The following is a 15,732-nucleotide window of genomic DNA, read 5'->3' as shown; positions in this document are numbered from 1 at the left end:
GGGCATGAACAGAGCTAAATGAGAGTAAGATACGATATAGCAATATACAAATATATCAAATATAGCAAGATACAAATATTGTAAAACATGATTAAAACAATTAAAATATAATTAGAAAGAGTATAATACAATTTATAAAAAAAAAAACTTTTATTCTGCTCTTAGCCCTGTTGAAGCTAAACAATGTGGGACGAAACGTTGATTCTAATTAGTAGTTTTTTTTCTAATTTTGTCCCTTCTTGAACGCTGCCATCCATACTTTCTATTACATACAACTTCCGATAAAAATTAAACAACTTAAATCATAATTTGCCTGTAATCCTCCCATCGACCTCTCATAAATCGGATTCGATCGCATATAATTGAGCTACTACTAGAATTAAGTGGCAGCCTATAGTTCCGTTATTATGATTTAACTCTGAAGGATTAAAAAATAAAACAAGATAGTACACGAGCCTGGTGGAAGAAAAAAAAATCAGTTATTTCACGCCATTTTTTTTATTACTTTTTTGAAAACTGTATATCATTACTGTCAATACTGATGAATCTTTCAAGTATGGTAAAGGGGAATAAAAAATAGTCGCTGTTTCAAAGCGTTAAAAAAAATTAATTTTTGTTTTTTGGAGCTCCTTATCTTTAAGACAAACAACAGCACTTGAAACCCTAAGAGAACATCATTTAAAGTAGAGTAAATTTGCTAAAATATTAGACCTAATAGAGCTATTTACGTTATATAGTTTTTTAAAAAGCAACATTTCATAAAAAATACACTGAAAATCAGTAGTTAGTTAATTTATTTTGGGAAAACTATATTTGAGGAACCATTAGACGTACAGATGTTTACCAGCGCTCAAATTAAAGATAGTTAAATGTGCTATAAGGTAGTATATGATTTTTTCTTCGTAGGAGCAATAGTTTTCATGATATCCGATAAAATAAATTCACCGATTTCTTGTCGTATGGACAGCATTTTTGGATTTATAAAAACTATTTCTCAAGATTTATTAAACGTACAGATGTCAATTAGCTCTGAAATTAAAGCTAGTTTAATGTGCTAAGAAGTAGCTTATGACGTTTATCTTCATAGGTGTAGTAGTTTTCATGATATTTGCGAAAATATATTGATTTCTAGTTGTTAGTTCAAAATTTCATATGCATCATATTTACATGCAAATATGAAGACCGCTACCTTTACGAAGATAAGTGCTATAAATTGGTTTATAGTTTTTTACATTAGGTTTAATTTGAATGCTGGCAGACATCTGCACGTCTTATGGTTCTTGAGATATAGTTTTTATAAATCCAAAATGTCGTCTAAACAACTATAAATTTTGTGAATTTATTTTATTACTAACTTTGAAATAACTGGATTTTTTCTCCTTTTAATCTTTGGAACTAAGTAGTTAGTTGAGGACTCGTAGACGATAATTTTGACAGGTGTCTCCGCTCGTAGAAAAGAAGACGGAATATGGGAAGAAGACGGAATATGGGAAGAAGACAGGTGAAGATGAACTTTACAAGAAGTGGAGAACTGTAGACTGTTTATTTATGTAAGTGAGTCGACGAGACACGCTGATTTTATTATTCATGGTTAATTCATAAGCACCCCGCCGATTTACGAGGGACACTAACTCAGGCCTGCGGCAGGGACAGAATTATTTTCCTGATAAATCATGAGGTAGAGCCGGGAAGATAATTCCTTAATGTTATTAATACAGAGGTACCGGGATCTCGCCCACTAATAATATCGTCTTGTCTTTTTCTTCAGTAACTCTAGGAGGAGGTCGTATCTTAATGCATTTTATAAGTTGGAAACACGTTTGTAGCTAGGGCGAGTAGTTTATGAAATTGTCCCATTTGCTTTTCGTACCAAGCAGAAAATTATTTCTAATTATATGCTTAACACGTTAGTCGAATAATTTACAAATGCCTTCTATATCTTTACATCTAATGTTAGCTCTTAATTCGATCGCGAAAACATCGATACCAACCTCAATAGAATAAAAAAAATAATAATAATAAATTACTTTTATATTTTATTTTCTGTCATGCAATGCACCAGCTACATAGAATTTAATTCTGAAGTCTTGTTTTACAGCTATCACGAGACACACCAATATTTTTTTTTAATATAAAGTGAAAGTAAAATTTCAAATATTCTAATTATTAACTAATGCTTAATTTATTGTTTTAATAATTATTTATTAGTAGGGCCTGGATCTTTATTTATTTGATAAAACTTACTAATAGTTTAAGAAAAAAAAATGTAATATTAATTAAAACTTAGTAAATAATAATAATAATAGTCTTTATTTGTATACATATATACATGTATAATAGCATTATTAGCATTTATATTTACATCTTCTTTTTCTTTATGTACACTTATATGGGCACCAACAAGAACTCTACAAATGTTGTTTATTATAACTTAAATCTGAGCAGAAAAGCGTTAAGAGAAAAAAAATTATCCCTCTTGAAAGGCGTTTAATACTATAAACTAACCTATACACTTACAGTCTGGTCAAGCAGTAATTGTTCCCGCCACTTTTGGAGGAGCAATAGTAAACAGATACGTTAATATAGATTATATTGAAGTATACAGGATAATGCTGTCTATTATATAGCTTAAAGTTAAAACATACGCCTAAACCCTGAGGCTGTTTGTTAAAGTTTATCTCCGAGTAGAGAGCTGGTACAAAAACAAAAGAAGCCTTGAGAGAGACAGACAGAGATACAAGAGGCACAATAAGAAAATAAGAAGACGTCCAATAAAGAAGAGGAGAGGGAGTGGGATGTGTCAATTAGTTGTGAAAAGGTGTTCTCTTTGTCGGCCCCTTTACAATGGCCATAAATGTTCCTACAATAAACCCGGCCCCGACATCATATTCTCTTCTTCTGCGACTCCGGTCGTCTGGAAGGCGATAACCAACTTATCCAGCATAGCGGGTGGAGAATACACTGGTTAGGTGATTACTTATTTGGAGCGCTTTACCATAACACTTATATTTGATGCTAAATTTCTCAAATATAATAATCCGGAGCTGACTCAACACAAGTTCAATATTAATTTAATTTTTATCAATTATGTAATTGTTTATTTTGTCTAATATATAATACCGGTTGTTTAATAGTATGGAAGACCGTTGTACCAGCGGACAAAATATCCAATATTGGTTAAAAACATTAGAAGATCAAATACTATTATCAATCTGTATTTAAATGAAACAATCCAGGCACTAGGTAAAAATAAAGATGGTATTTTTTTATTTAATATCAGATTGGCCTGGTGGACCTTACATGATTAATGTAGGTTACATTTATTTTTTTTAACAATTGATTATGGCGGGGGTATAGTCTCATACAAAAGACACTCCTAACTATATACAACATTATAAATTAAAAAAATAATAATTCTTAATAAGAAAGAAAAGTAAAGTTGATAACAAAAACGACATTCGTAGACCTAACGAAACAAACAATTGCCCTCGAATGGGAAAAAAGAAGTTAATTTAAAAAAAAGACGAAGAGATAAAATAGAACTAATGGCAATAACAGAATTGATAAATATAGAATTTATAACAGGATTTCCTGCAGCAACCTGGGCTCCAGTCTTCGGGTTGTAGTTGGGTTTCTCAAGTTATAAGTCACTGTTCCTCTAACTGTCGGTAACTGGAAGTGAAACTTCATGAACCTTTTTTTCTTTTTTTATGTAATCCTCTATTGACTCCATTTGTAATTTCCGATGCAATTAGCTATTTCTCACAAACCAAATAGTGTTCACTGCAATTCTTAGAACTTTATTTTGAAAATATTGTATTTTTTTCCATTTCGTAAAGAATACTTCTCCCCAGACTTCACATTCATACATCTGCAGTAGTCATATAAAAATGGTAAATACCAAAATGAAAACTTTAATAGTGTTATTTATAGTTTTTTTTGTTTTTTTTTAACCAGAACATGGAGTAATTAAACATAACTTAATACTAACAAAATTCTATAGATTCCTTTAAAAATCTTTGAGATCACGCCTAAAAATCCATTTTTTTTTAGCATGTCTAACTAGTCCAAAATCACACTGATTTTTTTTAACTCTGATTTTTATTATTGAAATGTTTAAAAAATTGTCCATTGGTACAATATCCCTGGTGAACCAAAGGACGATGACCTTTATACCAACAGATGCAATTCTCATAATTTTAATACAGAAGGTAACATTAGTCTGGGAGGAAGGAATATAATCGAGAGAGTAAGCTAGCTGGAAAAGTGAAGCCAAAAAGGTGGACCCAGGAACGTGGTACATTCTTATTAACCTCAACTTAAATCTAGCCTCCGTAGGTGTTGCCTTTTTGGCATCGTTTTTGCTTCGAAGGAGAGAAGGTTTATGCCAACCACAATTTCTTTGTACTTATTTCTATCGGATGGCGTAGCTTGCAAATAATGTTTTTTACAATTTCATATTGCATGAATTTTGTTGGTGCATCAATTTGCCGTTTGATAAACGGGAGTGAATTTTTGATACATTCATTAATGTTTAAATTATGATTCATTTATATTTATACTCTTTTAATAGTTACTCAGATTAGCTAATTGACACTACATAAATTTATTACATTGAATAATAGTATTTAAGTAATTATTTTATAGTTACAGTTTACTTTTAAGTGTCTATTTCATTATCAGCCAGTTAAAACACAGATGTTTGGTCTCTTCAGTATACATTTTTTTCTTTATAAATCATTTGAATTCCTACTTAAAGTATATATTTTAATTTTATAATTATTAACTCCTTTTTTGTAATATATATTATTATTAACGTTTGTTTCCTTTCCTCTGTTGCAGGTTGGGGTCTGGAGGAGGTGACCTGAACCTCCTCCTCAGCCGTAGCCGGTTAGGCCCCACAGACTACCCACCATACCGTCTCAACCCATACATGGAACTCTATTCATCCCTCCACCATACCAGCCCGACGACGTCCCTGCATGGTGAGTAATTATCATATATCTTACATTAGATACATAGAAGTTACTTAGAACTTAAGAAAAATAAAATAAGATGAACGTACCAGTAGTGAATGATCCAGAAATGTACTTTTCAGATTAGTGATAGATCTAGGAAGCCTTGGATGAAAGTATATTCCGAGTCAGTTGGAGGGTCTCCCACAACTATTAATTCGTCTGTAATCAATAAGTGTTATTTTACTTTTCTATGGTGCCTTTCTGTGCCTCCTTGGATCCGCCCTTGTTTAGCCGGATCCATACGTTTGCCGCAAATCCCAAATATCTACGAATGTTTAGTAAAGAAAAGAACACATGCTTGTGTTCCAGAGAAGCAAACAAGGTAGAGGTTGATCTTGTGTCGACCAATACCTTTGTTTTAATTTTTTTTTGTTTCATATTTACAATGCAAATGTATACATATACACACACAACCGACCATTATTATTGCTTAGAACCCTCTATTAAAATTAAGGCCAACTTGAACCATCCAATCTAAATAACCCATCCATACAATTGCGTATGAGTGATTTGTTACAGTTGGGCAAATATGTGGCAGCACGTTTCCTCAAATGAAGCTAAGTGACTAGCTGCACTATCTAGTATCAGTTTTTAGAACTAACATAATGTACCCCATAGGTACTGCACTATCTCTACTAAAGCTGGTTTAGCTTCTAAGTTAAAATAGAGCTATATTTTATTTTTATAACATTGAAAAATAATTACATTCTAACCTAATCTACATCTCTTTACATTTTTTTTTAATAGATGGTTTTTTATTGCATACATATAAAATGTACAATATTTACCATATTGTTTTGGGATACCTCATTATACAATACAATTTTCTTGATACTAATTACATTTTACATAATTAATCTATTTTACATTTTTATAATTTGATAAAAAAACAAAACAAGAACATTATTGGATTAAAACAAAATACCTAACATTGAATAGAATAAAATATATATCATAGAGTAACATGAAATACATATCACTGATTTATGTTTACATTAATAATTTTTTCTTCTTTTGTGTTTAAATCTATGGGTTGTAGTTTTAGCATAATTTCCTATTTCTGTGATTTGAGGGTTTAATGAGTTGGGGTAAGATTGGAAGAAATTATCTGTCGGTTTATGTATGTAGTCCTTCTCCATTTCTTTATTTAATTTAGAGTGCATTTTTGATCCTATAGTATAGATGGATAGTTACTAACAATTCTGAGGCATTTGTTTTTAAATACTTGTATTATTATTATTTTTTTTTTTTTTTTATGTTATCATTCAATTTTTATTTTAGTTCAGTTCAAGGACAAATCTCTGAGCAGAGGTTTGAACTATAAGTTTCTTACAAAAATTTCAACTTTAGAGACATTTTTAAACAGTACTTTAAAGTAATTTACTTAATCAAACCTTGATATTGAAGTTACAAAATTTAATTAAAAAATTACAACAAAAATAGTAATGTTCAGGGAGTTATTCTATAAACAATCAAAAATTATAATGTTTATCTGTATCAAAAATAAAGAAATCAAAAACTATTTTACTGTCTAAATTATTTCTACTAAATTAATTGTTTAGTCAGTAGTTATTTATCCTGTTAATAGTCACTCGATCAATTAATCAACATTACATAAATTAAAATATTGAATTATAATTTTTTTTAAATTAGTTTATTATTTAACATGTACTAAGCCCACAATGCTTTGATGCAATGGGTAAGTGTATCAAAAGCTGATTTTAAAAATGTCTTTTCCATTTTATATAAAATATTTATCAAGAAAAAATAACTTTTCATTAAATTACAAATTTAAAAGTTTTTTTAATAATTAATAATTATAACCAGATTTTATTTTTTACTTTATTATATCAAAAATAAGTGGTTTTCTCTTAAAATAGCCATTTTTATAATATATTGTTATTGAAACAAATATATTTTTGTAGAAAAATAAAAATTAAAGAATATCATATACTGAGTGCTATTAAAATAGTTTTGCATATTTCTTTCTCAAATTTATTTAACTAGGTTTTTTTTTTTTTTTTTGTGAGTAATATTCTATCTCGTAATCCTATCTATCTCAGAACATCATAAAATGTTTTGTAAAAATAAAAATTCATTTTTCATGACAATGAAATTCCCGCACTCTGATACACATATATATTTATACATTTTGGAATATATGTATTTATACATCACGGTATAGTTAAATCTCTAAGTGTTGTTACTTCAGTTTTTTTTTTTTTTTTTATTCTCGAGATATGTATTATATGCCTCAGGAAATGAGACAATAGCTTAGTACAAGAAGGATATGGTGGAGTGATGTGGGTCCATTGTTGCTACCAGATATCTACTCTTTGTTCATAACATGAATGAGCCCTTAATGAAGGAACTCAAGTTTATTGTAATTTCAGCTACAGAAGTATTATTTTTGTAATTTTATATAATAATAATAGTAATTTTTACTATTTAGAAAGGTTTTTTTTTTTTTTAAGGCCTTAAAACTCAATAAATCTACCATATTTTTTCATAAATGTTTGTTTCGTTCTTGTTTAATAACTCGAAAAATATGTTCGTCATCTTGAATCATGCATGGGCTGGAATAACGTGTTTCAATATCCAATATGAAAAATTATAACATACAACATTATTCTAGTTTATGATTCAGTTATAGCTGATTAATAATTATCTGAGTGTTATTAAAATTATTCTGCTTATTCAAGATTCATTGAGTAACATTTAAAAAAAAAATCCTTATGCTTAAAAGTTTAACATGAGGAATATTGCAATATTTTCAATATTAGATTTATTGAGTTTTTTTTATTATAATTATTATTCCATTTATTTTCCTTACTACTTTCCTTATTAAGAAATGTATTATAATTTATTCTTTTATTTTTTCTCTTACAGGGTTAGGCCTGTCTGGAGAATACCTCGCACCAAGAGGTTGTACCTTGACGGATCTTCAACAGCCACCTTCCACTCTAACCAGTTCTGAACTACCGTTTCCACTCGATAGTAAGATTTTAAAACAATATAATTACAGAAATTATTAATTTTTTATTTTTTTCATTTAATTAATAACTTTTAACTCACTAATTAGGCAGTCGATTGGCCAGCCCTCGCCCACCTCGCCAGTCGAGAAAAAGAGCTCTTTCAGCTTCACCCTACTCTGATCTAGATCTCAACTCAATGATAAGGTTTTCACCAAACTCGCTTGTCTCAATCGTCAATGCTTCTAGAAGTTCGAGTGCAGCAAGTGGTTCTTATGGCCATCTTTCGGCAGGTAAGCTTCATATATTATGAATTAATTTTAAATGAAGTTAGAAATATTTCTTTCAATTCAGTTCAGAATAAATATTTGAATTTTAAAATATGTTATATTTGTCAAGATCAGTAACTTTTCAGTCAATGTTTCTCAAATAGAATTATACGTATGGAACAATGTGAAATAATAAGCTAAAATTATTTCAGGTACCCTGAGCCCAGCGTTAAGCATGCACCATCCTGGTATGGGTCCTCACCTTCAACAAATACAGGCCCATTTCCTCAGGTCTAACGGTTTGCTTCCACCGCTGACTCCTCAACCTCCAGGCACTTTCCAGCCATTGCAGCCTGAAGCAACAAAAGCTGAGGTAAATTTTGAATTTTTAAAAAGTATTCAAACTAGAATCTATTAAGCTACTTCTTTTAGATAGTCACAGTGGCATCAATGTGAGATTAATTACCTACTGAACGTTGCATGCTATGGTATTCTATTTGATTGCTCTTGTTGATATATTGATATCTCACATCTGAATATCTATCTATCTTACACCAAATCTATTTTCTTATAATACCATTTACCAACTCTCATTTAAGGACACTTCCTGTACTCATAAAAAAAAAATCTATGCAGAATATAACATGGCTTTACCTGAAGCAACTCTTGAAAACTCATGTTTATAGATCTTTCAGATGCTTTATTTGTAAGAAGCTCAATGCGAGCAATATACAACATTATACTACAAAGCAATCAGTTGTTCATTGAATTGTTAAAGTGTGTTTAAAGAAACTATATTTCTTTAAAAGTTAGTTTTATTCTTATTTTGATTCTAAGGCATACTTCTTGTCCGGCATTAATAAAAAAAAATCATTTTTACTTATTCCTTTTTTCTTTTAATTAATGTTACTTCATTATTTAATGTTTTAATATGATTCCAGGAGAAGATTGAAGTAAAAGTAACAAACAATGAAGCTGAAGGAACTAACAAAAAGTCTTCAAAGGCAGAGAGAACGATGACTGAAGAAGAAAGTAGGCTTATGAAGTCTGAACCAGGAGATTTTGTTGCGACTGACTGCCATTGGAAGCATTGTGGTCTACAATTTCCAACTCAAAGGAATCTTGTAAATGTATGTCTGAACTATAAAATAATAAGAAAATGTATATTTAATTATTAAATAGTAATAGGGTGGGTTATAAAATTGTGTTTCAAATTGTTTCAGCATATAAACAACGATCATATAAATGCAAATAAGAAGTCATTTGTTTGTCAATGGGAGGATTGCTCAAGAGATGAAAAGCCGTTTAAGGCCCAATACATGCTTGTTGTGCATATGAGGAGGCACACTGGAGAAAAGCCTCACAAGTGTACCGTAAGTTGTTTCCTCTAGGTTTTTTTGATAAAAAATATCAAATTTTTTTTTTTTTTGTAATATTAAATTTTCTCTTTTATACAGTTTGAAGGCTGTCGAAAAGCATACTCTAGATTGGAAAATTTGAAAACTCACTTACGGTCTCATACGGGAGAAAAACCATACACATGTGAATACCCAGGGTGCAGCAAGGCTTTCAGCAATGCTTCTGATAGGGCAAAGCATCAAAACAGAACACATTCGAATGAGGTTAGTTGAATAAAGTAATATTTCCTTAAGGAATAGCTCCGAAAATATATATAATTATCTCACACCATATGGCAACATATATCATTCGGTTCTGATCATTTTCTCATTATTACTTGAAAATATTTTAAATAAAATAAAATATTTTTTTCAAAATGGTTACTTATTAAAAAAAGTATTGTGGAAATTGCTGCTGGTTAATAATATACACAAAAATTAAAAATATGGAAGGGCTCTTAAAAATTGTGTACATAACTTCTTACAAAATTAATGAAATATAGATAGCTAGTATTATTAAATATAAATAAATATTATAGAAATGTACATTACTAATAATAATGAAGGAATGGAAATATTAATTAATAAAGAAAGTAATAATAATAAATGCTTAATAGAGTCCAGAATAGAATAAATAATTGTAGGAATGTTGAGAAGAATGATAAAAATTCAGAAGGAATAGGAACTTCGGAAATATACAGGTGTCTATCACAATATAAAGCAAAGTGATAAATCATCAATGTACTATTAATTAATTAGTTTTTATTTATAAGTCACAAATGATTAGAAATTGCCTGGTTATTTAGAGGCAATCCATTAATAATTCACCAATATGTTTATGAAGATACGCAGTAACATTCCCTCACTTAAAAAGGAAGGGTTCATTTTGTAGTAATTTTTTTAATTAAATTATTTTTACTTTAAAAAAAAAAACAACTAACTCTGTAACCTCTACAACCCATGAAGGGTCAGGACTGCAATACTTTGTAAGCAAGTACTGTTACTAGACCAACGATTATGCCAGAAGGTGATTTTGTTACCCACTTTATGAGGCTATCCAGACTCCGGAGGGCTGCCAAACCCATAGGACTGACTCACGGCCACAGTCAAACCGAAAATAATTATCTGCCACTGCCGGATTTGAACCCGGGTTTTTGAAGTTAGTAGCACAGTGCCTTACTACTGAGCTACCTGTTCCCACCAAAAAATTATTTATTAAAATCATAACAAATTTAAAGTAAAATTTATATTTTAAATTTGAGTACTATTTCTTAACTATAAATATTATAATCTCATAAATCATGTTTAACTTTTAACGGTGTGATAAACAAAGTTGTACATAAATTATTTGTTTCAAGCTACATTTGGAACATATTGACTCAAGTAAGTAAACATTATACAATTTTTAACTGATATGGAAGAATTGTAATAATATTAGTTGACCAAATATAATAATTTACAGATGATATTGTTTATATAGTATGAGAAGGTTTCAAATAGTTTTAATGTGGCTTAGTCTAAATCTAGCTAAAATGATTAATTTTTTTTAATTTAATTTCAGAAACCGTATGTTTGCAAAGCACCTGGTTGTACCAAGAGGTATACTGACCCAAGCTCTCTGAGGAAGCATGTCAAGACTGTTCATGGTCCCGAATTCTTTGCCAATAAGAAACACAAAGGGATTGGAGGGAGTGGAGACGGAGGGTCAGAAGATGGTGGAGGCGGAGTCTCTCCTTCTAGGAGTGATGAACCACTCAGTACGAAGACTGCAAGCGTTTCCAGTCCAAGTATCAAATCAGAGGTGAGTGTCCTCTTTCATAATTTAATTTTCTAATTGAAAATAAACATTCTTGTATAATTTTTTTTCTATCATGTAATAATATTACTATTATTACAAAGAAATTTAACTGATTTAATTTATACCTACTTAGAAAAATGTTAAGTTTCACTTATTTTCAATAATTAAAAAATAATTTTCTTTTTTAGGAAACCAATTCACCAGGTCATCAAGGGAGCCCTCTTTCAGTTGTACCCAACTCTTATGCTTTCTGCGATGATCCAATCAGTGATAGCAATATTAGTGCAGGCAACCAACAAGGCTTGGATGAAAACTGGGCTGAGGATGCACAAGACATGGATGTACGTTCCATTATATATTTTTCTTATTATCATTATTTCTAATATAAAAAAAATCACATATTTAAATCTTAATTCAACAAACCTCAGTAGTGAGTTAGTTTAGTCGGACTATGAATTTTATTAGAAAAACAATCAGATTAGAAAAACAGATAAGTTGGAATCTTTTAAAACCTAATTGTTCTTGTGAATTGAAATTGTTCTATTCCAATGTAAATTTATCTAATGGGAAGGGAAAATAGCCATTAGTATCATACAGTGTCATAAACTCATTAATTTCAACACTAAGCTAATAATCACATAGTTTTTGTGGTTTTGTTTAGAAAAAGTGCATTTTCTTATCTATTGGATATAAGATACTTTGTTAATAACTTTATTACCAATATTATGTTTTAACTTCTCTATATTAAATAATTTATTTTTATTAATTATTTCAATTCATTAGTAGTACTAAATAATCAGTCCTTGGCATTTAATGTCAAGGGTGTTTGAAATAAAAGAACTTTGAACTAAATAAATGTTCTCTCTTGCAGCTTTACGATCTTCCCGCTGCCTTACAAGCTGTAGTCGGGCTTGCACCTCCTCCTCAGGTTGCCAGGCACAATAACCTCAGGGCTAAACTGCATAGCAAACCATCCCCAGCGCTTCCTCCTCTTCCTGCGATGCATGGTAAATTAATTTTTCTGTACTTTTTAAAATTTGAGTACAGTTAATAAAATTGTATACTATTAATGTTGTGTTTTTCATTAATGTAGGAAACAGGAGGATTATTGGTGGTCTGACGGATATTAACAAGAGGATAACAGACTTGAAAATGGGAGGAGGCATCAACACTGAAATAAGAAGAGATTCTAATTCGACCGTCAGTACCTATTACGGAAGCATGAAGAGTGATATTGAATCGAGCCGAAGGAGTAGTCAGGTACAATAATAAAATTTAATTATAAAAATTAAAATTATTTGTTCATAGGTATATTATATATTTTTTTAAGTGGATTACATAAATTAAAACACAAATATCTTATGATCCTTATCTCTCAACTTTGTTTATTTTACTGTGATGTTTTAGCCCTCAGCCAATCCAAGGAGACACCTAAAATATTCACATTATTTTGTACATTATATTTCTACTAACATACCAAGTCTATTTATTATCTTTAAAAATAAATATATTTATTAATTAATATCACACTGTATCTTTTAAAATTTTTCTACAAATATTTATATTATTATTGCATGAATAAGCACCCAGGACCTTAAATTACCATGAGGCAGGTTCTCGAAAAAAGAGAAAGAACAGTCCGCGTGCTTTGTTGACTTTACAAAAGCCTTTGATTGAGTAAAGAAGGTGGATATCTTAGAGGCCTTAAGAGAAAAAGGAATAGATCAAGGTCATATCCTGGCAGTTGAAATTTTGTACAAGAAAAACAAGGTAAGATTTGCTGACAGTACTTACCAAGAAATTGAAACCATGATAGGAATCAAGCAGGGTTGCAGTCTCAGTCTTCTCTTGTTCATTTTAGTTATGGACTCAGCTATTCAGGAGGGGGAGGGCTAAGGAGAAAATGAGGAAGTTCCACCTAGGTTATGCTAAGACCAGTGAGCCTTTCACTACTTGCATTCGCTGATGGCATTGTAATTTTCTCAAAGGATGACAGAAACCTTCAGTACGTCAACAGATTAATAGAAGAATTGCTGAAGATCAATATGGTCATAAACACTACGAAAACGAAAGTAATGAGAGTTGGGAAGAAACCAAGGAGAATTATGCATTTCATCAGGGTTGAAGACAAGGTTCTCAAACAGGTGGAAAACTTTAAATACCTGGGATTGCACCTTAATAAAATCAGCTTCATTGATTTGGAGGTGACGCAGTGAATTGCCGTAGTGGGAAGGATGTTGAAGCAGTTCTCTTAAACAGTGAAAGGTCGAACAGAAAATAAAAGTGGCCGTATTCAGGTCAACATTTCTCCCCATTCTGATGTTCTCTTTAGAATTGTGCATGGCAACCAAAAATCTTTAAACCAGAATGCAAGCGTCAAAAATGAAATTTCCCGAATGATCAAACAAGAAGAAATTGAGTACATACCAAGTACTGGCCAATGAAATAATTAATGAAAATTGCCTGAGATGGTTTGGACACCATCTGAGAATGGTGCCAAGCCAAAAAATTGCTAATGAAGCCTATTGTGCCAAAGTAGAGTGTAAGCAAGAAAAAGGCCAACTGAGAATGAAGTAAAAAGATGACCTTCCAAAGAAAAGGACTTCAATGGAATGATAAAAGGCGACTTTTGGAAGACCGACAGAGCTGGAGAGGGCTTTATAGACTTCGCCCTCACACTGGTTAAGCTGTCCATAGAGGATTCAATATGATGATTGCATCAATTGAAAATTTTTAACAATTTTCTTGTATAAACAATACACACTGTTACCACAAAACCTACCTTCATCAGATTAGAACTCTCTTATCAAAAAATTATAGTGCTTAAATTCTAAATAGTACAAATATATTGTTATGTATAGAGTGAATTTTAAGTAAATAATATGAATATTTAAAGTGTCTCCTTTAATGGCCTGGGGCCATAAAACTTCAGAGAAAAATAAACAAAGTTGAGAGATAAGGATCATGAGATATTTATGTTTTCATTAAAAATATTTTTAATATATCTTTTTTATTATTATTTATTTATATCTATAATTAATTAAAAAATCTTTATCTTTAATGTAGGTGTCTCATAGACCTAGCAATGGATCTTTGTACGATCCCATATCAGTCGGTTCCTCAAGGAGATCAAGTCAACTGAGCACTAATCTTGTTGTGCAGGTAATTACAATGATTTATATCCATATATAATCATAATTAAATTTAAACTACAGTAATATATATATTCATTATCATAATATACCAGTATGCTAATTATTGAAAATAATTTCTAGCACCAAAACCCTGTTTGGGATGATAACGGCGAATCAAGAAGAATGTCAGAACCGTGCCAGGGTACAAATGTGACATCACCACCACCGAGACCGAGGTCAACGCTTCCTGCAATGAATCCTCTTCCAGAGCCGAATCATCCTAATCAAGAAGTTGTTCTTGACGAAGTCGGAGAGGGAGAACTCATAGAAAGCAAACTGGTCCTACCCGACGACATGGTCATGTACTTGAATCAGGTACTTAAAACTATTTCATGATTAAAATTATATTAACTAAAAATAATATTATTATAGTTCTTTTCAAGAATCCATTTACACCCTTTATCCACTTCTTTATCATACCTGAACGTTTCAGGCTTCTCTACCCATTATCCAGTTCTACAAATAAAGATGTTTATAATCAACAGTTTTACAATTAACTTACAGTTACAAGCAACAAAGTTTATATTGCACCTTTATCAAAAAATTTTAAACATTTTCACACAAGAATTCAATATTTAAATATATATAATTTCACTTCACTAATTTATAATTTATACATCTCAATATTTTCTTGAGATTAAGCCAAAATTTCTTGTGCCCTCAAATTAATAATATGGTAAGGGGAAAAAAATAAGAGCAGTAACTTAGAAATTTTGGCTTTATCACAAGAAACATTTAAGATGTGTAAATAGTTTATAAATTAGTGAAGTGAAAGTATATGTATTTAAATTTGGAATTTTTGTATGTAAATAATTTTTGATAAAGGTGTAATATAAACTTTGTTGATTGTAACTGTATGTTTAATTGTAAAACTGTTGATTATAAATATCTTTATTTCTAGAACTTGATTATGGGCAGAGGAGCCCAAAACATTGTTTGGATGATATAAAGAATAAAGAAGTGAATAAATGATATAAATGGATTTTCTGAAAAGAAATATAATAAAGTTTTAACAAATAATAACCCTTCAGAACTTAGTTGTAGGATTATAACTCATAAGTTATATTTAAAAATAACATTTTTT

The 15,732-nt window shown here is 30.4% G+C and overlaps 1 protein-coding gene across 3 annotated transcripts in view; it reads left to right on the top strand.

Annotated features, from left to right (window-relative positions):
* ci (cubitus interruptus) overlaps window positions 1–15,732 on the top strand; it is a 150,952-nt gene that overhangs the window by 131,877 nt on the left and 3,343 nt on the right. For all 3 annotated transcript variants that reach the window (XM_067045976.1, XM_067045973.1, XM_067045979.1), the window contains 13 exons: window positions 4,843–4,985; window positions 7,908–8,015; window positions 8,101–8,283; window positions 8,472–8,632; window positions 9,201–9,389; window positions 9,483–9,632; window positions 9,717–9,881; window positions 11,218–11,457; window positions 11,643–11,795; window positions 12,326–12,461; window positions 12,548–12,714; window positions 14,521–14,616; window positions 14,730–14,963. In XM_067045976.1, coding sequence (XP_066902077.1) covers window positions 4,843–4,985; window positions 7,908–8,015; window positions 8,101–8,283; window positions 8,472–8,632; window positions 9,201–9,389; window positions 9,483–9,632; window positions 9,717–9,881; window positions 11,218–11,457; window positions 11,643–11,795; window positions 12,326–12,461; window positions 12,548–12,714; window positions 14,521–14,616; window positions 14,730–14,963 — 2,125 coding nt within the window. The remainder of the gene's footprint in view (window positions 1–4,842; window positions 4,986–7,907; window positions 8,016–8,100; window positions 8,284–8,471; window positions 8,633–9,200; window positions 9,390–9,482; window positions 9,633–9,716; window positions 9,882–11,217; window positions 11,458–11,642; window positions 11,796–12,325; window positions 12,462–12,547; window positions 12,715–14,520; window positions 14,617–14,729; window positions 14,964–15,732) is intronic.

This window comes from Halyomorpha halys, unplaced genomic scaffold (genome assembly GCF_000696795.3).
Source record: "Halyomorpha halys isolate HHAL.00 unplaced genomic scaffold, Hhal_1.1 Scaffold32.1, whole genome shotgun sequence".
In the NCBI taxonomy this organism is placed as follows: Eukaryota; Metazoa; Arthropoda; class Insecta; order Hemiptera; family Pentatomidae; genus Halyomorpha; species Halyomorpha halys.
Note: the sequence above shows the minus strand (reverse complement) of the source record. Positions and strands in the feature narration are given on the sequence as shown.